This window comes from Pogona vitticeps, chromosome 8 (assembly GCF_051106095.1).
Source record: "Pogona vitticeps strain Pit_001003342236 chromosome 8, PviZW2.1, whole genome shotgun sequence".
Taxonomy (NCBI): Eukaryota; Metazoa; Chordata; class Lepidosauria; order Squamata; family Agamidae; genus Pogona; species Pogona vitticeps.
In genome coordinates, this window is record NC_135790.1 from 15253548 (window position 1) to 15279090 (window position 25543).

The 25543-nt window shown below is 42.7% G+C and overlaps 1 protein-coding gene across 10 annotated transcripts in view; it reads right to left on the minus strand.

Moving 5' to 3' along the window:
• Window positions 1-25543, minus strand: part of PKNOX2 (PBX/knotted 1 homeobox 2) — a 529964-nt gene that overhangs the window by 66316 nt on the left and 438105 nt on the right. For all 10 annotated transcript variants that reach the window (XM_078379795.1, XM_078379793.1, XM_078379794.1 and 7 more), the window contains one exon: window positions 9387-9575. In XM_078379795.1, the coding sequence (XP_078235921.1) occupies window positions 9387-9575 (189 nt within the window). The remainder of the gene's footprint in view (window positions 1-9386; window positions 9576-25543) is intronic.

Here is a 25543-nt window from a genome sequence, read left to right on the forward strand (position 1 = left end):
GTAGTTATTTCCAAGCTCTGTTCTCTGGTCCTAGATTCTGTTGTCTCACATTACTTCATATGAAGGGATGGATACTAGTAGCTTTTCAGGTGTGAACTAAAACTTCTATAACCCCTCATTGAATGGGAGTTTTAGTCCAGCGAGTAGGTCTTCCATCTCTGCTGCTATGATCTCTATTTCTTTAGTTCACAGTCCGTCAGTAGCACCCACTGGACAGAAAAGCAATCACTCTGAGTACAACATGTCAACTTGTCAGAAAGAGCCAAGGTTTTAGGAATTCCCCCTCCCCCCCCAAAAAAACATGTGCAGGCATCCTGCTGACTGAGGAAATAGCACTTGGCAAATTGTTCTCAGATCAGATTGCAACTTTGGAGAGCTAATGCATACATGTAAGGGCTGAAGGTAATGTGAGTTGGGCCTTGGGCATCTGTCCTAAACAATGTGGGCCTTTGATTCATCTCTCTCTGACAAGAAACAACACAGCTCAATGGCACTGAACACGGGGTATACGCTGAAAACCCATGATTCACTCCCCAGCCATTTTTGGTTAGGAGTGGAAAGACATGTATCCGAAACTCTAGAAAGTTGCTGCTAATCCAAGTTGTTTTCAGATCACATTGTAATTATGGAGAAAGAGGCAGGCACAAAACAAATTTGCATTTTTACTTGTTGCTCACAGTTTCCATGACATACCAAAAGCCCTTCAATATATCATGCTGTGCATCCAAGAGGTGGCTGTGAATGCAAAAGGGGGCTCCATGGAATTCCAGATGATTTAGAAGGCTAGTTATGGTTCACAAGTCAGCAAACTGAGCACTTTCAAGTCATGCTGCTAGGCTTCCTCGTTCTTTGTCTCACATAAATGGTAGCAATTCCTTTGCAAGGGTGTAGTAATTGTTCTGCCAGAGAAAAGAGGCGGGGGACCAATTGGGCACTCACTCTTACTAAGAGTAGGGAGTGATCTCACCAGCCCATCTCCAGCAGTCTTTTTATCAACTGATGATAGATGTGCCCATTCATGGGCAACATCAGCAGCTTTTCCAGCTGGGAAGGCACCATCAGGCTCTTTGCCCAAGCACAGTAAGACAGCTTCTCAACAGATGCTTCCTGCAACGAAGAGAGATTATGGACTGGTCACCACAGTTTTGTTTTCAACTATAGGGACACATGTAAGAGAAAACGTCTTCATAGCGTCTAGTCTGGTTCACCAGGAATTGCTTCAAGAAGATTAAAACTGCTTTAACGGTCATCTTTGAAGCAAGCAATGAGGTTCTTGACCTTGGCAGCATCCACAAAAAGCTGTCCCTAGTAGTAGTCAACACATTAGAAATACTTGCAGGTACGGAGTAAGGGGTTCTCTCATTGCTAGTAGAGGGGTTGGTGTGGACTCAACAGATCCCTGGCCATTGTAGAAAGGTAAGTTGCCTCTGCAACAAATTCATCCCAGCTTCATTAGGTGATGACAGCAACAAGATTGCCAGTAGACAGTGCTCAAGCTTTGTGTGAACAGGACTATAGTCTCATCTCAATGTCTCTGTAAGTGGAATGTTGAAGCAGTTTAGTGGATTCATCTTACCTCTAGTGTATGTGCACCTGTTGCACACATAATTTTAAAAATATATAATGCAATGCTCAGCTGACCATTTTACATACTAAGGAGATTTGTTTTAAACTATTTACACTGCATTTGCAAATCGTCTCCTTGCTCTTCCAAAAAGAAAAAAGGTTATCTTTTTTAAAAGTTAGTAATTTGAATTCCACCTTTGCTCAAAGAGTTGATAGTGGAATTCTGCTCATTGTATTTGAATTCTTTAAAAAACTCTATTAAGTAGGTTGGGCTAGAGGTAGTGATGGAGATAAGGTCACACTGTAAGCTTCTGGGCTGAATGAAAATGTCAACCTACATCTTTCTAGCTGCAGTCTGACACTAACCGTGCTTGCAAAAATACAAACACCATTTTGAGTTTGTTTGAGGCTAAATAAATAGTATTCATTAGCTGGAAAGGAGACTTCAGTCATGTGTACTTGTGTGTATGTAGCTCAGGTTTTATTGATGTTACGTTATGTAAAGTTGCCTCCAACCCGTGGTTACCCAATAAATGAGAGATCTCCAAAATGTCTTATCTTCAACAGCCCTTCTCAGCTCTTGCAAACTCAAGCCTGTGGTTCCTGTAGGAAGTCAGTCCATTTCGTATCTGGTCTTCCTCTTTTCCTGCCATGCTCAACCTTTCCTAGCATTATTGTCTTTTCCAGGGAATCTTGCTTTCTCATGACGCGCCCGAAGCAGGACGGCCGTAGTTTCATCATTTTTGCCTCCAGAGATAGCTCAGGCTGGATTTGATCTAGGGCACGCTTGTTCATCTTCCTGGCAGTCCAGGTATCAGCAAAACACTTCTCTAGCACATTTCAAACAAATCATATTTTTTCTTGTCAGCTTTTCTTATTGCCCAGCTCTCACACTCATATATGATACAAGAGTGTGAATGATCTTGGTCTTGGTCTCCAGAGACACATCCTTACACTTGATTATGTTTTCTAGTTTCTCCATTTCTGTCCTTTTGAGTCTCAGTCTTCTCAGATAATGCCCCTTGATATTGGCATTGGCATAGTTTGACCGTATCACTATCTTCACACACCTAATGTTGGTATGCTTAACAACCCAGGCAAACGCAGGAATCAGGGTCTGCTCTACCAATAAGCAAAATTAGACAACCATTTCAGGTGCAGATGATGGGGGGTAGCACTGGCAGCATTGCGGCTGTTTCTCATGCATTCTCTAGGCTGCTCCTCTCTGTACATGCCTTCCAACCCACAGGGCATCGAAACTAGCCTGCTGCTTCTGATATTGTGGTAAGCATTACTTCATTGCCAGAACTGAACCAAAATATGACTACCAGCCCAGTAGGCTTCTGTACACAGAAAATGACGAAAGCGTTTTACATATAAACTCATACACAATTGTTAATGCAAATCAATCTGCTCTTTTGTGTGCAGGTGCACTTTTTTTGGGGGGGGTACCTGGTGCTTATTGTACAGGATTAGGCCTCAATGCATCAAACTTCACGCAGAAAAGGTGCTTTGATTATTGCTCCTCCGTTATCATGGAATGTGATGCCATCTCCTTGCCTTCCAACACATCACCTTCCCTGAGCCGAAAACGTGTTTAGCTAATTTTAACCAAAACCTGTGAATGTCTCCCCAGCAGTTGGTAAAATGTGACATGTGAGCAGCCCCGCACATGAACAGAAACAGAGCAATTCGTCAGTGGAAGTATTCCTTGCAAAAAAAAAATGTCAGGTTGAAGAAAGGAGGGGTTTACTTCCTCTCTAAGGCCCTGATTATTTCCAAAGACTGGTGCTAATTTTCTGATATGATCCTCACATCTTTGTGAGGCGCTAAATCCTCATTACTTTTCCTGACCGATGCATTCTAATTAGATCAACACTTAAAAAAATATTCACAATAGCCACAGGACGGCTTTCCATCTCATTAACTCCTCACATATTATTTTCATGAAAATTACTGATAAAAATGTGCATCTCCATTTGCTGGGACTTGGAGCCTCGGCAGCTCATATCTAACATCTCTCTCATCGCCCTGGATGCGAGGCGTTGCTATGGCGACTTGCAATAATAGAAACTAATAAATTACAAACGAGATGCTCGTTGAGCAATTATTGTTCTCCTTTATGCAAGTTTCTTGCTAATTTTGATCATAAGGGAAACTACAATAAAGTAATAAAGGAATATTAAGTCCATTTCTAGAGAATATTTGAAAACACGGGACAGGCTGTTTTCTTTTAAAAGATTAATGATTAAGTGATTTAGATATTTCAGAAATTCTAAATGGGAAATAAACTTTTAAAATCACCCTCCTTTCTCCCATTGGAAACTCTTTGCATTTGTACTTTCTTGCATTTACCCAGCATAGTTCTGCTACAGAGGAAGAAGGATATAGATGGGTACTTTAAACTTGGGTAGGCCTACGTGGTTTAACTTGAGCCAGAATTTTCTAAAAGAAAAACAGTCAGTTTCCACGCACAACCCTGGAACAGAAACAGACAACTTTGTGTAATTTCTCTTCTGCTTTCACATTTTTCTCCTCTACCCAACTTTATCATAATAATAAACTTTTGAAGAAGGCCAGGCTGACAGAAGGTGACAGGTCTAAAGTTGCCCATTCACTTGTGAGTGATGGCATTTGAATCTGGGTTTCCTCTCAACCCTAGACCGTCTACCCATTTTACACCTCTACACACACGCACACGCACACGCACACGCACACGCACACGCACACGCACACACCACCTGTAATGTCTCTGTACCGTGCCAGATGTGGTTGTGAAAAATGCTGGGAGAGCTATCCAGAAACATTTGGAAGGCTATACTCTGCCTACAGGGCAAAAAAAGATTGGTACGAAAATGACATGTATGTTGCCAAGGGATTCAAAACAGACCAAATAGACTGGATCAATGGTTCCTAAACTTGGGTCTCCATATGTTCTTGGACTAAAACTCCTAAAAGCTTTCACCACTAGATATGCTGACCAGGAATTTGGGGAGTTGTAGTCCAATAACATCTGGGGATCCAAGGCTGGGAACCATTGGTCTAGATGGTAGAGTCCTCCAGATTCTCCTGTCTCTACTAATCAGGGGAAGGGGTGCAGTGTGATGTGCAAAAAGAACAACGGACTGTAGTTACAGTGTGAGATGAGAAAGGCACAGACAGATCTGTATGGCCCTTGTAAACACACTGCTGGCTCTCTCCCAAAGGTGTCAGGGCAACAGACTCTGGATCTCTGTTGCGGTATCTGAACTTACTCTTACAAATACAAAATATCACAAAGCATCAGCAAACCTCTAATGAGATTCCATTCAAAAGAAAGTGAAGTTGGGAAAACATACTCAACTTAGGGAAAGCTCTCACTGATCTGAGAAATAAAGTGCTCATAGCAATGCATTTTGCAAATTATTTAATTAGCACTTATATCTTTATATGGCATAAAAGACTTTTTCAAAGAAGAAAAATCATGATTGTTGTAGGGTTTTTGGGTTCTTTGGCCGTGTTCTGAAGGTTGTTCTTCCTAACATTTCACCAGTCTCTATGGCAGGCATCTTCAAAGGACAGGAGTCAGAACTCTGTCTGTGCTCTGGTGCAGTTTGTTTGGACAGTTGAGTATTTATAGCTGTGGAATCAGCTTTTGTCCTTTTCAGGAGATGGGTGATTGTGGTGATCAGCGTGTTTTTTGTTGTGGGTGTGTTGTTGTGATAAGAGGGAGAGATTATCTGTCACTGTGATTGATGTCATTAGCTGGTCTTTTGTGTGCAGTGATCACCGGTCCTTGTAGCTGACTAGAGTTCATTGACCTTTTGCAGGCTGTATTTTTCAGTGCTGGGAGCCAGGCTTTGTTGAGTTTTAAACTTTTTTTTGTTGAAGCTCTGCTGGTGTTTGTGGATTTCAATGGCTTCCCTGTGTAGTCTAACATAATGATTGCTGGTGTTGTCCAGTACTTCAGTATTTTGAAATAGAATTTCATGTCCAGCTTGTTTTAGGGCATGTTCAGCTACTGCTGATTTTTCTGGTTGTTTCAGTCTGCAGTGTCTCTCATGTTCTTTGATTTTGGTGTGGATGCTGCATTTTGTGGTTCTAATATATACCTGGCCACAACTGCAAGGTATCCAGTATACTCCTGCAGTGGTGAGGGGATCCCTTCTGCCCTTTGCTGACCATAACATTTGTTGTATTTTTGAGGTGGGCTTGAATACTGTTTGTAGGTTGTTGTTTTTCAAAAGTTTCCCCATGCGGTCTGTGACCCCTTTAATATATGGTAGAAATACTTTATTTGTGGGTGGCTGTTTTTCCTCTTCATTTTACTGCTGTTTTCTTGGTTTGATGGCTCTTGTGAATTCATTTTTGGAGTAGCCATTTGCCTGTAGGGCCCAATTCAGATGGCTGACTTCGGTGCTGAGAAATTCAGCTTCACAGTTCCGATTCGCACAGTCTACCAGTGTTTTGATTATGCCTCTTTTTTGCTATGGGGGATGGTTGATGTTTTTGTGTAGGTACTGGTCTGTGTGGGTGGGTTTTCTGTAGACCTTGTGTTCCAATAGGAGGTCAGTTTTGCATATGACCATGACATCTAAGAAAGGGAGTTGGCCTTCTATTTCTTTTTCCATGGTGAATTGTACATTTGTTTTATCACATTTTAATGGAATTTTATTTCCCCGACTTTACGAAACTATAATTATATGTATTTATTTTATATTGATTTAGTTTTACTGGTCTTTGACCGTAATAAAGTATTCATTCATTCATTTATATTTGGGTGGATGCTGTTGATATGGTTTAGAAATTCTTCAAGTTTTTCTTCACCATGGTTCCAAATTGTGAAGGTGCCATCCACATATCGGAACCAGAATGTGGGTGCGAAGGGTGCCAAAGCTGGGCCTATTTTTCAAAAAGTTCCATGTAGAAGTTTGCTATAACCTGGCTGAGGGGGCTCCCCATGGCCACTCCATCTGTCTGTTCATAGAACTCATTATCCCACTGAAAATAGCTGGTCGTTAGGCAGTGGTGGAAAAGGGTACCTACACAAAAACCCATCTCCTGAAAAGGACAAAAGCTGATCCCACAGCTATAAATACTCAAGTATCCAAACAAACTGCACCAGAGCACAGACAGCATTCAGACTCCTGCCCTCTGAAGATGCCAGCCACAGAGACTGGTGAAACGTTGGGAAAAACAACCTTCAGAATACGACCAAAGAGCCCAAAAAAACCCACAACAACCATCAGATCCCAGCTGTGAAAGCCTTCGAGAATACAAGACAAATAATGTTGGCAAAATAATTAAACAAATTAACAGCATGGATTTACACATTGGATGTCACATGGGAGCTAATGTCAGAATGTTTGGGAACAGTGGTTCTGACTGCAGCCTACTGTCATTGCATCATGTAAGAGTTGTTTGCTTTCACCGTCATCGCACAGTTTATGTATGCCAGCTTTGGGCAGACTGCAACCCATAAGTGAGAGATGACCTGTCTGGGCTAGAACAGAGCTTTGATTACTAGTCCACAGAGAATTTGCTAATGGTTAGTAGTAAGGGATTGCTAGCCCTTGAAAACCAATGTGGTGTAGTGATTAGAGGTTCAGACTGGGTTTTGTGAGATCTAGGTTCTAGTTTCTTCTGAAACAAAATTGGTCATTAATTTTCTCTTAGCCTGAGTTATCGCATAGGGATGAAAGAGCCAAGTTGCTATGAAGTCACTGGAGGAAATATGGGATATTAATCTAACAAATTCAACCTCGAGTGCTCACTGGAAGGACAGATCCTGAAGCTGAGGCTCCAATACTTTGGCCATATCATGAGAAGAGAAGACCTTGATATTGGGAAAGTGTGAAGGCAGGAGGAGAAGGGGACGACTGAGGATGAGATGGATGGACAGTGTCATTGAAGCAACCGACATGAATTTGACCAAACTCTGGGAGGCAGTGGAAGACAGGAGGGCCTGGCGTGCTCTGGTCCATGGGGTCACGAAGAGTCGGACACGACAACGACTAAACAACAACAAATCTAACAAATAAATAAAATGCAGCAGAGGTAATTCCGGGTTGGAACTGAAACTAACAAATAGTGATAAGATGGAGGGGGGGAGGTATTGTTCATCTACTGACATCTGAAAAATATGTTCCCCTTTCCAAGCCATACTCTCACTATGTTTCTTTTAAAAAGTGGAACAGAAGGAATAGAAAAGCAAGTTTGTTGCACTTCTCTTTTTCTTCTTCTCCCAAATCAATCTTTCCCTTGTCAGTAAAATGTAACAGAGATTTATTTGTATCTCCAGGGCTCAGAAATACAATGCTGAAAAGGATTTTTTGGAATGCACATAAAAGATAGGTTCAACAAAAACAAAACAAAACAACCCGCCCCACAATAACCCAGAAGCTTTTATTACAAAGAGAGCTACTTACCATGTTCAATAAGAATTTTTTAAAAATCAGTTTTCTTTTTCCCAAGCAATGGATGGGAGCTTTATGCTGCATTCTTGCATATGATGAAACAGGAGTGCATTCAGTATAGGAGCAAATGTAAGAGTAAACAGAAAAGATGGCAACTTTATACCCTGATCCTTTCTGTGTTCATTGAGAATAAGTCCCTATGGTGCTTAGCTGTGCTCCATTGTGGTTATTCCCAATTTGTGAATAAACCTACACCGTGATCTCTTTTCAGGTGGGCACATGCAATTCTTCATTTGGAAGTTGCAAACTTAAAAAAAGCAGGCCTCATTATACATATGAAGGATGTGCATGTACGCCAACAACTGTATCAATGCAAGAAATGTATTTGATAGGAACATTATCATTCTTTGCAAGTTCTGCTTGTTCTAAATTATGAAATATTGGCCCACAAAGAAATGTATTTTTCCTGCATCCCATCCTTCACCATCTCGCTTTGTATCACTGCAAGTGGTTTTTCAGGGTGAGGAAGCATGAACGGGGTAGGATAGCTGGTAATGAGTAAATAGCTAAAAGTAAATAGCTAAAAGTAAATAGAGTAGAAAACATTTTAGCATGCCACCTCTCATGGCTCCTTGAAGACTAATAAACTTTCCTAACACAAAGTTTCATGGACTGAAGCTGACTTCATCAGATATAGCCCTATTGTATTCAATGATGCTTATGTAAAATAAAATGAGCTAGTCTGTAAAGTGTCTCAAGACCGTTTTGTTGGTTTTCTTGCAACAGAGTAATGCAGTCACTCCTATGCGAATTCAGAATCTCATAGTTTAAGAGCTGTTATAATGTGGTTAAGATATAGAGCCAAGAACTATGACTTTATAAGTTCAGATAACTTTGCCATGAACTTTCTAGGTGCCCTTAGCCATGTCACTCTCTTTTAGCCTTAATCAGAGCAGGATTGGGCTCACTCTGATGTCCATTAAAGAAAAAACTGTAAAACCCATATACATGTAGACACGCATACAGCCCTTCCCATGGTACTTCATTGTCTCAATGAGTGGAAACATCCATTGTTCCTCTACTATGTTTTGTGTGCGCGCACACACATATGCATGCACATGCACAAACATCTGAAAATAAGAAAGCAGCCAAACTCTAATGGCAATTTATAATTGCATTAGGGAAAACACATCAACTGTGGTGACAGATTGCCACTCATTAGTGTGGTGTGGATCTTATTCCTTGGGAACGTACTTTTGAATGTAGCCAAGCAAGTTGTGTTAACAAGTGGCCATTTGCTGCTGAGATTTGCATGATTTACTTTACGTAAGTGCAAATTACTGACCTGATTCTGGACAATGCCGGAAGAAAACTAAATTCTTTCTAAGGAGGCAGATATTGTGTTGAACATTTTTCAACCATTACCTGTGTGTGAAGGTTAATGGAGGACTGGTTCGGAGAGTAAGGCCCCCCAAGGTCATTCCTGAGTAGGTTGTCGCTGTGCATCTTAGTTTTGAGACAGGTGATGTAACGATTACAAAAGTCCTTGCACAATTCATTCACCTTCTCCAACTCCAGTAGATGAATCCTCAGAACCTGAATGGCTTTCACCATCTGGGGATGATCAAATGAAGAGTGGTCAGTCCACTTCTAAGAAACACTGTTCTATCACTACATTCTGAAGGTAATTGAGTAACCAAGACTCCCACACTTATTAATCAATTTGATATTGTAATCAGTCAAAACAGGCTGATTGACTGAAATGGTGCCCCTGATTAATTCAAATGTCGATTTAATTGTTTGTACTGAGAGAAACTGCAAATGGCAAGGGGCAACTTGGGAGAGGTATCACTATGAGAAAAAGAATAATGCTTGACTATTGGCTAAGAGTTCTTTAGTCAAGCAGGAGCCTTGCAAATAACCTGGAAAAAAAAATAACAAGGATTATGATTAAACTACAATGGGGCCTCAACTTACGAATGTCTCTACTTACAAAAATTTCGAGGTACAAAAAGCTCCAGCCGCAAAATTTTGGTTCGACTTGTGGCCGAAGCTTCGACCTACGATAGGCAGGGGAAATGGCTGGACATTCAAAGCCGCCCCCGCTGCCCTCCGCCTCCCATCCATGCTGCCCTCTGCCTCCCGTCCGGGGACAGGAGGCAGAGGGCAGCGGGAGCAGCTTTGGAAGCCCTGGATTTTTTTCTTTGGTCGGAACAGATTAAATTGTTTTCAGTGCATTCCTATGGGAAATGGTGCTTTGACTTATGAAATTTTCGAGTTATGGCCACTGGTCCAATACAGATTAATTTCGTAAATCGAGGCACCACTGTACCAAATAGCTATATGCTATCAAACAACAGCAATAACAATAACAATAAAAGCAAGGGCTATTGGACCTTCTGCTGCTTAAACCCTAAAAGCTTTGCACATGTTGGTACCAGCCTTTTTGGGACTATGTATGTGCATGGCTGGACCATAAAGAAAGCTGGCCGCCGAAGAATTGATGCTTTTGAATTGTGGTGCTGGAAGAGGCTCTTGAGAGTCCCCTCAACTGCAAGGAGAACAAACCTATCCATTTTGAAGGAAATCAACCCTGAGTGCTCACTGGAAGGATAGATCCTGAAGCTGAGACTCCAATACTTTGGCCATCTCATAAGAAGAGAAGACTCCCTAGAAAAGACTCTGATGTTAGGAAAGTGTGAAGGCAGGAGGAGAAGGGGACGACAGAGGATGAGATGGTTAGACAGTGTCACTGAATCTACGAACATGAATTTGACCCAACTCTGGGAGGCAGAAAGACAGGAGGGCCGGCGTGCTCTGGTCCATGGGATCACGAAGAGTCGGACATGACTAAACAACAACATGTGTATTAAGCTAATATTAATTGTGTGACAGTCCCTTAAGTTTCTATATCACTGCTTCAGAAGAGCAGCCAAGGCCCGTTACTGAAAAAGGAGGCAGGACAGATTTGGGTATGGAGTTGCACAGAACTTGCAAAGACCAAAAAGCCAAACCAAACCAAACAAACATGAATGCCTAATATATACCTGTACAGATCACCCGCCTACAACCATGTTCCCTCCACTTGTACTGTACTACAGCTCCAATCATTCACATCCAGAAAGGCTGACAGTAGAAATTGTAGTTAAGTACAACCAGAGGACATCAGGTGAAGAAAGCTATTAAAGATGCCAGTTCAGAAATTTCCAGTGGGATATAGCCATGCTTATCTGTTGCTGGAAAATCAACAGAGCGTCTTATGACACTTGCATGAGTTTTACTTGCCAAAAGGTTAGATCAAACAAACTTGTTAGTTATTAAGGCATCCTAAGACGTGGTGATGAGGGATGTGGTGGTGCTGTGAGTTAAACTGCAGAAGCCTCTGTGTGCTGCAGGGTCAGAAGACCAGCAGCCGTAAGATCAAATCCACGCAGCGGAGTGAGCTGCCGTTGCTTGTCCCAGCTCCTGCCAACCTAGCAGTTCGAAAGCATGTAAAAATGTTAGTAGACAAATAGGTACCACCATGGTGGGAAGGTAACGACGTTCCATGTCTAGTTACGCTGGCCACATGACCACGGAAACTGTCTATGGACAAATGCTGGCTTGGAAACGGGGATGAGTACTGCCCCCAGAGTCAGACATGACTGGACAAATTGTCAAGGGGAACCTTTACCTTTATGTATAGAAGACAGTCAATTAAATGTGAGTAGCTCAATGACTAACTTCTACCTACCCACCTAATGTAGACGTAAGCCTTGCTTTCATGTTACATGAATGGGCAGAACTAGGGAAAACTACGTTTTGGAATACAGTGGCTACACTGGAGATTTTAGGAATGTTATTCCAAAAAACAACACTTCCAAGCTGTGTGAATAATCTGCAAGGAATCTTGGACTCTGTGTTCTTCTCTTCTCATTCACTCTCTTTCATTTCTGGGAGGAGAAAGTCAAAACCATTCATTTCTAGTTATACATTAGTTACAATTCTTTATGGACACCCCGTGTGGTGCAGTGGGCAGAGTTGTCAACCAGGACTCGAGAGACCTTGGTTCAAATTCCTGCTTGGCCATAGAAAGCCCTTTTCGGGGTTGCTAAAAATAATTTCCAACTTCACAGTACATAACACACAATTCGTAATGATGCCCAAACTCAGGAAACTGCAGGTGGTTTAAAAACTATGGTTGATGAGAACAAGGAAGGATAATACTATGGTTTTCCATTACATCTTGCGCTGGTCTCAGGGTCAATGTTCTACAGTGCATACTGCTGGCATCTTGGCAGGCTGAAAAGTACCAGAAACTCCATTTGTAAAATCTGGCATTTCACTCCTGGAGTGCTTTTGGGATCCCCCCGCAAGTATTCTGTGTAAAAACGTTTCTGATTATTCTCATATGGCCACTCTTCCTAACAAGATTGGAGAGAGGAAATGTGACTGTAAGCTCTCCCCTGAGCAAAGTCTTGGCCTCAATAAAATATACCCCATAAATGTTAAAAAATTTACACATAAAACATTCCATGCATGGAACTGAGACCTTACATTTTTACAGCCTTGGCTTGAAATCTTGAATAATATATAAAATCCCAGCTATTCACTACAGGGCAATAAATCAGTTTTTTTTTTTTTACTGTAACAAAGAGTCTTTAAATTTCAAAGCACCTTTTCAACTTGCTAATTTTAGTAGCCACCTATTAGTCAAAGGCTGCTCAGGGGTAGGATGGCTATGCAAATCTACTCATGTTTGCCCTCTAATCTGCTATAGAACTCACAACTGTGTGCTTTGGAAAGAAGACTTGCAAATCCATGCTTGCCTCACTGTGAGAATGAGAAACTGTAAAATTTTTCTCCTGTGTTGCAGTATGGCCAGAATTTTTTGGTTGTTCCCACCAAGAGTTTTTGCAGTTACAAGGACAGTTTTTATGCAAATAATGCAAATGATACAATGGCAAATGATATTTTATTTCATGGATTTTTAAGAATCACAAACATTGATTGAGTTGTGTGCCTCTTTTTGAACAGTTTCTCAGTCTTCCTGTATTCATATTTTTATATATATTGAGCACTTAGTCTGATGTAGTGGATAAAGTGACATCATACATAAAGAAAAAAGTACAAGTTTTGTACAAGTATATCTTGTGCAAAAGGACATTTTTTTTCTCTTTCACTTTGGAGATAAAGAATCCTGTGGGGCTTTGGGAATTCCTTGCCAAGAGACCTCCTCATCTCATCTCATGTCCCTACTTTAGACCAGTGGTTCTTAACCTTTTTGAAAGAAACGCCCCCTTGAACCATTGAGGAATTTATCATCGCCCCCCTCCCTGCGGTGATGATACCTTATTTATTTATTTATTTATTTATTTATTTATTTATTTATTTATTTATTTATTTATTTATTCATTCATTCATTCATTCATTCATTCATTCATCTATTTATTTATTTATTTATGACTCTTAAATCCAATGACCCCCGAAAACAAAATTCAATTCCAAGAAAAATGCCCCCCAAAAGTAACATTTAATGATTTAGTTGCAAGCGAATTTTAAGACGCAAAAAGTAATATAAAAAGGGCATAAAAACAAATCGCAATGCAGGAACTAAATATTTCAAGATGAAAACTCTGAAACTAAATTAAGATTGGAGGAAAATATATATTCATGCACATTGTAAAAAGGCTGCAGCCATCTTCACAGGTTTGGCTTGCTCCAGCGCCCCCCTACCGCCCCCCTTCTGCTCCAGCGCCCTCACGCCACCCCTTTTCGTTCTACCGCCCCCCTGAAAAATGAAATCGCCCCCTGGGGGGCATTATCGCCCACGTTAAGAACCACTGCTTTAGACAAATACGGAGGCCTACTTTTGTTCTTGGCTGATTAATATCTGAACTCACTGATCTAAACAAAAGCAACTCTGAAAAGTCACAAGAGTCTGGTGAGCAGGACGTGGACAACCACAGGCCGTTCTCTCTCCGAATGCACGGGGAGCGCTTTTCTAACTGAATCACAAAGAAGGCAAGAGAAAAGGGCACAGATGGGGGGGCGGTTTATAAAGGAAAAGGTTAATCAGAAGCATAGCCAACCGAGGGCAAACAGGGGGCAAATTTCTCCTTTTCCCTTCTCTACTCTGGAGGATTCTTGAGATTAAAATAATGACACACCACCACTGAACACAAGAGGTGGCGCGTGAGCACACCAAACCAGGGAGGCACTTACTGTACAGCCGTGGCTTGGTCCATTAATGGGAACTAAAGAAACACATCTGTGAGTCCTTGTTGTGGATGAAGGGAACGAATGAAGCTACACAGATAAGGTAAACTGGGATGCTTTGGGGGAAGTTGCTTACTGGGCATTTCCAGGGAAGTCACAGCAGGAAGTATGTGAGAGGAGAAGGTGGCAGCAAAACAATGTGCTGGGCCTGACAGTCTCAGTGACAGTGGAGTTTTTGGACCTCCTTGTATTTTCCGTGAGGAGAAACCCGCCTCAGTCAGAAAACTGACATGTCTGTTAGCCGTTGCAAGCCATTTTGCATAAAAGTATACATTTTAAAACACGGAAAGCTAAAGTGTGTTCACAGGAAGAAGAAATAAAGCCACTCTAAGAAGGATTTTGTGAAACACAGTGAAATCAGCAGAGATATTTTCACACCCTGACAGAAAGATTCAGGATGCAGGAATTGGTGATGACTAAGAATGGATGACTCAATCTGTACCTTTCTTCCACATTCTATTTTGTAAAAAAATCTCACTACCTTTCTGTTGAATTCATGCGGAAATCTGAGAATTCTGAAAAGTCCTTATCAAAAGCAAAACAAACAAAATTCTTGGACATTTGCAGTACCCAATACAATAGACAAAACTGTTCCCAGTACAGTATGTGTAGGAGAAATCCATTTTACTTGCTTCCCACACAGCTCTTAAATTTGAGTAGCCTTTATGACAAAAGATGTGGCAACCTTAAATTGGCAGCACAAATCTAGTTGAGAGACTCAAAAGTAGATTTTTAAGGTAGAGTTTTCTGCCTGAATGGATCTGCCTGTTTTGCTTCTTCCTGTATTTATATTTTTATATATACTGTACACTTAGTGTAATACTGTGGATAAAGTGATGGACTAGGACTCAGGAGATCTGAGTTTGAATTCTTATGCAGTCATGGAAATGCACTGGGGAGTGTGCCTGGAAAAACTACTCCTTAAATATCTCATTTACCTTGAAAGCCCTATTAAGGTTGGTATAAGTTGGTTTTGACTTGATGGCACACAACAACATTTAAATTATTTAAATCTCAACTTCACACTAACTTAATAAAGATATTAACATGTTTTGGGAAGTTTTCAAAATAACAACAAAGAAGTTAAATTTCTAATCTATCCTTAGGGACCAGAGGATCTTGGGTGAGTGCAGATAATCATTTGCAGAAGTCATGCGGCTCCTGAATGGTTTAACAATTCCAGTGACTGCACATGAGATGTTTGTAAGCTTACATGATCAATCTCTTTTGGGCATTCTCTTCATGCACCGATGCAGGAAGCAATATGTTTATGTTTTTTATGGGATCTTCTTTCTTTCTTTCTTTCTTTCTTTCTTTCTTTCTTTCTTTCTTTCTTTCTTTCTTTCTTATCTCTCTCTCTCTCTCTGAGAGCATTTCCATCCCAATTTTAATTTAAAAATATCAAAACGGTTTAGAGAAGGAACCATTGTTCAGGAGGGGGATTCTTCATTGCTGGGAGGGGAGTTGCTCAAAAAATGCCCTCTAGGGGATGTAGGGCTCCATTTTGCCAGGTTTTGAAGGATATCTACAAATTCCTTGGGCCTCCATGCCCTCACTACTATTTTTTTTAATTCAGCCACTATAAGGGCTTTTCCCAGTTGAAAAAGCTCACCTTTCCTTAAATTGACAGACATCTTTAATAAAAAATCAGTGCAGCAGTATATAAATATGGCATTTTAAAAAATGCCAATGGGTCTCTTTGGCTAACCCTTTGGAACTGACACTCTTGGGCTGCCAAGATATCTGAGAAATGGCCCCTCTGCTCCACCCCTGCTGTAAATGGTTTCTGACGCTATCCTAGCTGTTACATACAGCACTGATGTTACCTGTCTGTCATGGGTTTGGAGGGAAAGTTCCATCCTATGGGGAGTGGAAGGCGGGACATCAGGAGGAGGGGCTGTACTGTATATATAAGAGATGCTGTGAGACACTGAGAGACACTGGGATGTGACGAAGCAGCAGCTGGGAAGAAGAAGCTGTTGTGGGAGTCAGTGTGTCAGACAGGGTACTACTGTGTGTCAGAGTACCAACCTGATAGGTTCAGGTGTCTGTTGGTTAGCCAGAACTGATAGGTTCAGGGTCTGTGCTTTAAGTTAAGGGTTCTGGGTGAACCAAACTGTATGCTTGTATGAGTGAGAATAAGCCACGTTACTTTATCCTATTCACCTGATTGTTTATTTTCCCTGTGTGTATTTAAAATAAACCTTATTCTTTTTATTTGTTTGAAAAATCCATCCCTGGTCTGTGTGACTTCTTAAAGGGAATGGTTGGTGGCAGCTTAGTAAAAGTGTGGCAGATCCCAGTAGGTCTGGGTTTGTCACATTGATTGGTGTCCAGCGTGTGGGATACGACTGGTCCAGTTGTCCAGTGGTCCAGCAAAGCCTTGGCAAGTGTGCCCAGAGCAAGGGGGGTCTAGTCAGGGACAGTCTGAGGCGCGTAGGTAATCTTCTAGGTGTACCTCACGGGGAGGTGCGCTAGTAGAAGAACGTGCCAACTGGGGAGACTTAGATTAAGGTGCTCTGAGGCAGCCTAGTTTTGGCGGGAAAAAGCTGAGGCAAAACTGCGTAGTAACAGTGAGCTAGCTTGCCAGCTGAGAGGCCCAGCAGAGGGGGGTAGGCTCTGACTCGATACTGTTGCAAGTTAGTGCTGAGGAACAGCAGCAATCTCTAGGGAAAGCTGGTTCTGAGGCAAGAAGGAAAAAAGTGGTCGTTTTATTTTGAGGCTTGACTTTTTAAAGCAGCCTGTTCTGAGGGGGGATTATGCCCTTGACTCGAAGTCAAGTAGCAGACATGAGTGAAGTGAAAGACCCCCAGATTGACCAAGGTTCTGAGGATGAATTTGGCTCAGTGCAGGGGGACAGCACAGGAGAGCAGAACCCAGAACTCAGAAAATTGCTCATAGTCCAACAGCATGAACTGAGGATGAGGCAATTTGAAGTGGAGGAAAAATTAGAGAGAGAGAGAATGGAGAGGGAGGAAAGATTGGAGAGAGAGAGAATGGCGTTTGAATTAAGAAAACTGGAACTGATGAACCAGAACAATAATAACAATAGGGATTCTGAGGGAGGCCAACTGTCTAAAGCTGACCTGAAGAAATTCCCTGTGTACCACAAGGGAGATTGTCCTGAGGTGTTCTTTTCCTTAGTGGAAAGAGCGTTTGTGGACTTCTCAGTGAGGGAAACTGAGAAGATGACCATCATGCGATCTTTAATCAGTGGTAGCCTGGCTGAGGTTTATGCCGAGATGCCTGAGGAACTGATGAAAGATTTTGCAGAGTTTAAAAAACTGGTGTTTGCCAGACATGGGATAAATGCGGAGCAGCTGAGACAAAGATTCAGGTCCCTCACCAAGAAGCCAGAACAGACTTTTACCCAAGTGGGGGCCCAATTGGTGAGGCTGCTTGAGAAATGGCTATCGCAGGAGGGGACAGAGACCTATGAGCAGCTTAAAGATTTGATAGCACTGGAACAGTTCTATTCAGTCCTGCATGGGGAATTGAAATTCCAGGTGAGGGAAAGGAAACCGAAATCTGTGGCAGCAGCCGCAGAGATCGCAGATTTTATTTCCCAAATAAGAAAGCCCTTGGGTGAGGGGAAATCTGTAGGTAAACCCAAAGAAACCTACAGCAAGTACTCTCAGGGACCAGGGAAAAGCCAGCAAGGGGGAGGGGCCCATGGTGAAGGGAAGCCCTCAGACATGAAACTAAGACCTCAGATTTTGGAGGGAAAACCAAAACAAGATGAGAGAGAATCAAAATACACCAGAAAATGTTATTTCTGTCAGGGAAAGGGTCATCTAATCTCAGAGTGTGAGAAATTAAAGCAGCTAAAAGGAATGGTGCCTCAGGAGTCTAGTGGGACCAAGCCAAAAGCTGTGTTCTGTGTCCAAAAAGAGCAAGGCTCAGTGTCACTGAGGGAGCCTGTTGCCATGACTACTCAGTCTGGAACAGCTACCTCTGCTGATCAGGCTGAGGAAAATGGTCCTCTTGTGGAGGTAAAACGCTGCTTGCTGGTGAAAACAGATTCTCAGTTGTTTGAGACAGCAGAGGTACCTGTCAACTTTCAAGGCTGGAGGGGAGATTGGCGGCTAGCGATTTCATCGACTCTGCCAGCAGCCGTGCTCGTGGGAAATGACCTGGCTGAACATGTGAAACGGGTGCTAGTGATTACACGCTCACAAGCCACCACAGGGACAGTTCAGGGGGGTAATGATGAGCCAGAGACGGAAGCAGAGGGGAGTTCAGAAGCTGTGGTGGAAACCTTAACCACAGGCAGCAGATTTGGACAGGAGCAAAAGGCAGACGCCACTCTCCAAAAGTGTTTTGAACAGGTGACTGACGGCCAGCTAACACCTGAAACCCCAGTGAGATTTCTGGAGAAAAAGGGGATTTTATATAGAGAAACCCTGAGGAATATCTCAAAAGGGGGAGATGGGATCAGAAGTCAGCTGGTGGTACCTGAAAAGTATCGCCCCATGATCTTACAAAGGGGTCACTCTGACATGTTTGCTGCACACTTAGGGGTGAAAGAGCCCCTTGATTTGATCAAACAAAATTGGGAGCAGATCACCCAGGATGACCCACAAGACGTTGTGACTTACATAGACACCTTGATGAATGACCTAAGGAGAAATCTAGAGCTGGCAGCAGAAAACCTGCAAGCTCAGAAGGTCAGACAGAAAACATGGTATGACCACAAAGCTAGAGAGAGGCACTTTGACCCAGGGGAGGAAGTGCTTTGGCTTAGGCCCTGCAGAGAGAATAAACTGCAGCTCAAATGGGCAGGACCATATAGGGTCATTTCCAAGATGTCAGACCTGAACTACCTAATAGAGCAGGAGGAGAACCAAGCAAGGAGGGTGGTTCATGTGAATGCCCTAAAACCCTACTACAGAGGGGAACAGAGGGTTTTATTCGCGATAAAAGCAGCTGAGAGTGAGGAAGCGGAATTACCCTTCTGGGAGGGTAGAGGGGAAGTAAAATACAACCCAGAGGAGGTAAAGATCAGTCCTGCACTCACCCAAGACCAGCAGCAAGAACTAAAAATGCTGCTTAGTAAATATCAACAGGTGTTTTCCAACAAGCCGGGGATAGTGAAGGGAGTGATGCATCGGATCCACACAGGGGATGCACCCCCGCAGGCAGTATCCCCATACCGAGTAACGGGACCCTATAGGGACAAGGTGAGGAAGGAGCTGGACGAGATGCTGAGGGAGAACATAATCGTCCCCTCTTCTAGTCCTTGGTCCTCTCCGATAGTCCTTGTGGACAAGCCTGATGGGAGCATTAGGTTTTGTGTCGATTACAGGAAATTAAACCGTGTAACCACTCCTGATGCCTACCCAATGCCCAGGCTAGACAACCTGATTGAAACCATAGGGGGTTGTCGGTTCATCTCATCATTGGACCTGGTAAAGGGATATTGGCAATTAAGAATTGATCCCAGGGATCAAGAAAAGACTGCCTTTTGCAGCCCTTTTGGTCTCTATGAGTTTCGAGTCCTGAGCTTTGGTCTCAGAAATGCACCAGCCACATTCCAAAGGCTGATGGACCAGACCTTGGCAGGGCTCAGTGACTTTACAGTGGCCTACATTGACGACATAGGGATCTTCAGTAATACCTGGGAAGATCACCTGATACACCTGGAGTTAGTGCTGCAGAGGTTAAGTGCAGCAGGGCTAACAGTAAAGGCCAGCAAGTGTCAGCTGGGTAGCCCAGAAATAAAATACTTGGGTCACATGGTAGGGGGAGGAATGATAAAACCCCTGGAGGCCAAAATAGAAGCTGTTCGTGATTGGCCTAGACCCAACACCAAGAAAAAAGTCAAATCATTTCTTGGGTTGGTGGGCTACTACAGAAAGTTCATCCCGAGGTTTAGCGAGATTGCGGCTCCGCTGACCGATCTGACGAGGAAGAAGGCTGATGACCGCATCCCGTGGACCAGCGACTGTGAGGCGGCGTTCCAGAGGTTGAAGGAGGCGTTAATCAACTATCCAGTCCTGCGTGCTCCAGACTTCGACCGGGAGTTCATCATCTACACCGATGCGTCTAACAGCGGGGTAGGAGCAGTTCTGTGCCAGGAGGATGAGAATGGTGACCAGCATCCAGTGTCCTACCTGAGTAGGAAACTTCAAAAAGGTGAGAGACATTTGGCAACCGTGGAGAAGGAGTGTTTGGCCATAGTCTACGCGATCCAGAAGGCCAAGCCTTACATCTGGGGAAGACATTTTGTTCTGTGTACTGACCATTCACCATTGCAATGGTTAAAGACAATGAAAACCCACAATAGCAAACTTATGAGGTGGGCTTTAAACCTACAGGACTATGACTTTGAAGTGAAGGTGGTCAGAGGGTCAGTGAACTGTGTTGCTGACGCCTTATCAAGAAGACCTGAAGAATGAAGACGGCGAAAGAATATGGACTATGTGTATATAATGATGATAAAAAGTTAAATGTACCTGGTTTTGAATTTGGTTTGTATGAATAAAGGTAAATTGATGTAATGTATATGGTAAATGTTTAAATGCCTAAATGGTAAATGTTTAACTTAGAATGTAAGTATGAGTAAGTATAATATGGTATGTATAAATGTTGTTGTGTGTTTTATCAAGGTTGTTTTTTGGTGAAAAGCACGTTAGCTTTCCCCCTACAAAACAACTTATAAAGAGGGGAGGTGTTACATACAGCACTGATGTTACCTGTCTGTCATGGGTTTGGAGGGAAAGTTCCATCCTATGGGGAGTGGAAGGCGGGACATCAGGAGGAGGGGCTGTACTGTATATATAAGAGATGCTGTGAGACACTGAGAGACACTGGGATGTGACGAAGCAGCAGCTGGGAAGAAGAAGCTGTTGTGGGAGTCAGTGTGTCAGACAGGGTACTACTGTGTGTCAGAGTACCAACCTGATAGGTTCAGGTGTCTGTTGGTTAGCCAGAACTGATAGGTTCAGGGTCTGTGCTTTAAGTTAAGGGTTCTGGGTGAACCAAACTGTATGCTTGTATGAGTGAGAATAAGCCACGTTACTTTATCCTATTCACCTGATTGTTTATTTTCCCTGTGTGTATTTAAAATAAACCTTATTCTTTTTATTTGTTTGAAAAATCCATCCCTGGTCTGTGTGACTTCTTAAAGGGAATGGTTGGTGGCAGCTTAGTAAAAGTGTGGCAGATCCCAGTAGGTCTGGGTTTGTCACACTAGCTAACGGGCAATCAGGACTGTGGAGGAATTTCCCCAACCCTTGTATTCTTTAGGAAGCATTCCAATCTGTTCCATCCATGGCTCCTTGATATGATCTATACATTTCCAGATCTCTGTTCTTAAACAAAACCCAATAAATGAGGGAAGGAACACAAATGGCTACTACTTAGTACCTCTGGTGGTCCCAGCACCCTCAACCACACCCAAGTTGTTGTTGATGTTGTTTAAAGAAAATGTACTCCAAAACATCTTTGTCCTATGCAGTGGTCCCCAACCTTTTTGGGACCGCGGACCGGCTGAGTCTCTTAGGAAGGTGGGGCAACCCCCGCTCATGCGCATGCACGCTCTCTCTCTAGTGCATGTGCGTGCTCGGGTGCATGTGCAAAGCAGTGAGGGAGTGCGCGCTCGTGCACCAGCGCCGGCATGAGCACTCTCCCACCCTTTCGTGCATGCACAGGAGCACCTGCACACCTGCCTGCCTGGCCACCCCTTTGCACAGGCGCTCAGGCACATGCGTGAAAGGATGGGGGAGCGCTCACGCCGGCATGTGTGCATGTGCACAAAGCAGCTGTGGGGACGGGAATGCATGTGGGGGGGGGAGAGGTCTGTCTTTGCGGCCCACTCCGGCTTAGGCCACGGACCGGCACTGGCCCTTGGACCAGGGGCTGACAACCTCTGCTCTCTCTCTCTCTCTCTCTCTCTCTCTCTCTCTCTCTCTCTCTCTCTCTCTCTCTCTCTCTCTCTCTCTCTCTCTCTATATATATATATATATATATATATATATATATATATATATATATATATATATATATATATATATATATATATTCCAGTTTCAGAATTATAACATTCTAAAAATGGTAGGGGGTGTACATGCATGAACCATATGAACCCTCCACCCTGATCTACTCAGTTGAATTCAAACTTCTTAAACAGATCTAGGCAAACTCTAGAAGGCCAAGGAACTGCACACTTTCATCCCTGAACCTTTGAGGGATGCACCCATTTCTGCAACTCCCAGTTGAATTTTTTCATTAAAAGGAGAGGGTACTGAAAAAGCCCCCTTGTGCCATCTAGTGGCTAAAAAGATTAATTAAAATATATATATGGGGATTTCCATGTATCCATCTCAATTTTAATTAATCTTTTTAGCCACTAGATGGCACAAGGGGGCTTTTTCAGTACCCTCTCCTTTTAATGAAAAAATTCAACTGGGAGTTGCAGAAATGGGTGCATCCCTCAAAGGTTCAGGGATGAAAGTGTGCAGTTCCTTGGCCTTCTAGAGTTTGCCTAGATCTGTTTAAGAAGTTTGAATTCAACTGAGTAGATCAGGGTGGAGGGTTCATAAGGTTCATGCATGTACACCCCCTACCATTTTTAGAATGTTATAATTCCGAAACTGGAAAGGGTGTGGAGGAATCAGTATTCATACTCCTCTGAACCATGAAACAAAGGGTCACGTTTGATATCAAAGGGAATCTATATTTTCTGTGATTTAGGTGTTTCCTCTACAACAATGCAATTTCCTCAAACATATATCCCTCAGCAATCAGACTTGCAGATTAAGACCATGCTCACTTTTGAACAAACAACCACGATTCTAAATAAAGGTAGCTTGCACATTAAATGCAAACTGCCTTGGTAAGAAAAAGCATGTGCTACAACAAACAGATGTTTTCACCACTTGATGGAAAACCTCTTCTAAATGTTTGTGATCATGGTCTAATTTCACCCTAAGGTCATGATCCTGAGCAAGTCACCTATCCTCCAGTTTAACCCAATTTACAAAGTTGTTTGGAGGATGAAATTGGAGATGGGGTGTAGTGATGTGGAAGAGCTATTTAGGCCATCCTAAGTTCCTTGGAGGAAGTGTAGAATTGTAATCTATTAAATCAAGTAATAATAATAAACAGCCTCAGACAACATTCCCTCTAATTTTCATCCCCGCTGGGTGGGAGCCTCACCCGTTTATGCGTGGGGTGGGGTTTCATCGATACCAGCTGCAGCTGCATGGCACCGATGGAGATCTGTGTGCGCGCACCTTAGAAGGAATGTTGGTCTCAGATATTGTTTTGTCAGTCTAGGGCAATGATGGCGAACCTTTTTGAGTCTGAATTCCAAAATTGCAAACAACAACAACAACAACACACAAAACAAACAAACCCACAGTCCAGCAGGCGGTGGGTGGCAGCAGCAGCAGAAGCAGATGTGGCAGCAGAAGGGGGAATCCACATCTACCTCCAGTCATGCTCAACCCTTCCAGTGCCTATAGCTCGGCCAGCCCACCAGCCCCAGCTGCTCTGGATCCTGGCCTGCCACCTGTCGGGGAACTAGCACTGTGGCTGCAGCCTCCTCCTCAGGTTTGGCTGCCAGGGTTAGTGATCTAGCTGTGGCACACATGCCATAGGTTCGTCACCACTAGTCTAGGGTGGCCAACAACACTGTTCTTGAAAGTCAGCATTCAAGGGCAAACACAAGAAAGTCTCATTTAGATGTATAGATGTGTATGTCTCTCTCTCTCTGTGTATATATATGTGTGTATGTGTGTATGTGTGTGTGTATGTATGTATGTAAAATAAATCTCTCAATTATCTCAGCTCATTTGCTTGGGGTCTCTCATTTTATGTCCCTGCTTCGCTGAGCAGTATATCTGTCCAGATAAAGAGTTACAGTCCGATGGAATACGTGCATGGGTTGTAAAAAATACAGATGCTGAATTAATTGACTGTGTGGCACTCAGCAGCTGATTGAGTTGATAATGGCGAGATCTGACCTTTTTCTAATTTCTAATTATGTGCATCTCGCCTGTGAGGAATACATGATTCTTATTCTAATGATGGTTAATGTCGCTGGCCTTTTCATCTTGCTTTCACCGTCAGTGGTAGTGGTCAATTTACATAGGATTAGCAGCATTAAAAGTGTGTAGATGCAACAAACAAACTCATAGGGGGTTCATTGGAATTTGGGGGGGGGGGAGGTTCACTGTATGTTCCAGGCAAAGACATTTCTCAGAAAATGTCCATGAAACCACACCACCAGCAGAAAGGAAAAAGACCATTAGAGGAATGTGGAAAACAGAAACAACAACATAACCATAAAGTAATCGCCAAGAAAAAAAAATGGTCATATGGCACTTTTAGGATTCTTGCTTGTTTTTGTGGAAACAGATTGACTTGACTATCCCTCTGAAATAAAACTGATGATGTTGAATAATGCAACATGATAATATGCAATGTGATATTATATTAAAAACATAATAACAACATTGCTGGATCGGATCCAAGAGGTACCTGGTTGGCTATAGTGAACAACAGGATAATCAACTGAATAGATGGAGTGGGGAATGTGTGGCCCTCCAAATATTGTTGGGCTCTGATTCTCATACACCCTGCCTTGCATAGCCCTCTCTGAGGGATCGCAAGAATTGTGATCCAAATGTGGCCCACACAGGTCTCTCCAGTCCATCGTCTTGTTTGCAACAAGTGCCAACTGGATGCCTCTTCCACATGCTTGGCATGAAAACAACTGATGATATTATTGCTGCCCCTGAACATGGAGGTTCTATTTAGCGCTAATGTTAATATGTATATTTGGCAAAACGTCCCCCCCCCCCCCAATTAGGAGTAGTTTGCAGCAACCTGCAAGCATTCTTTTAAAAATCACAATCTGAAGAGGAAACGGGACAAACCAAAGAGTAGAAAAAGAAAAGAAAAGCAACAGATTCTAGAGATTTGCCTGCCTCTCAGTCATCTTAGCATAAGGCCTTTTTTCTGTGAGGACCGACAATGCTGTTCTTTTTTTTTTTTTGTTCGCTGTTTGTTTTTAAAGAGATTATTAGTATTTTTCACTGGGGCCCAAAAAGCAGTATGTGCATCATGAATAAACATAGTTCTCCTTGATAAGAGAAAATGGGGTGTGTATGTATTTTCTGTTCGTCAGAGCAAGGGGCTGTGGGGCCAGCCCCAGCATAAGGCAGAGTCAAGTGGCCACTTCAAGCAGCACATTTTTAGTATTGTGAAACATTTTTCTTGCTGTGTCTTTATTGCCAGGGATGAGAGAGATGCTTCTGAGATATTTTGCTTCATGTCTGCATGTAACCTACCTGGCTTTTGGTACCACACACCTTGAC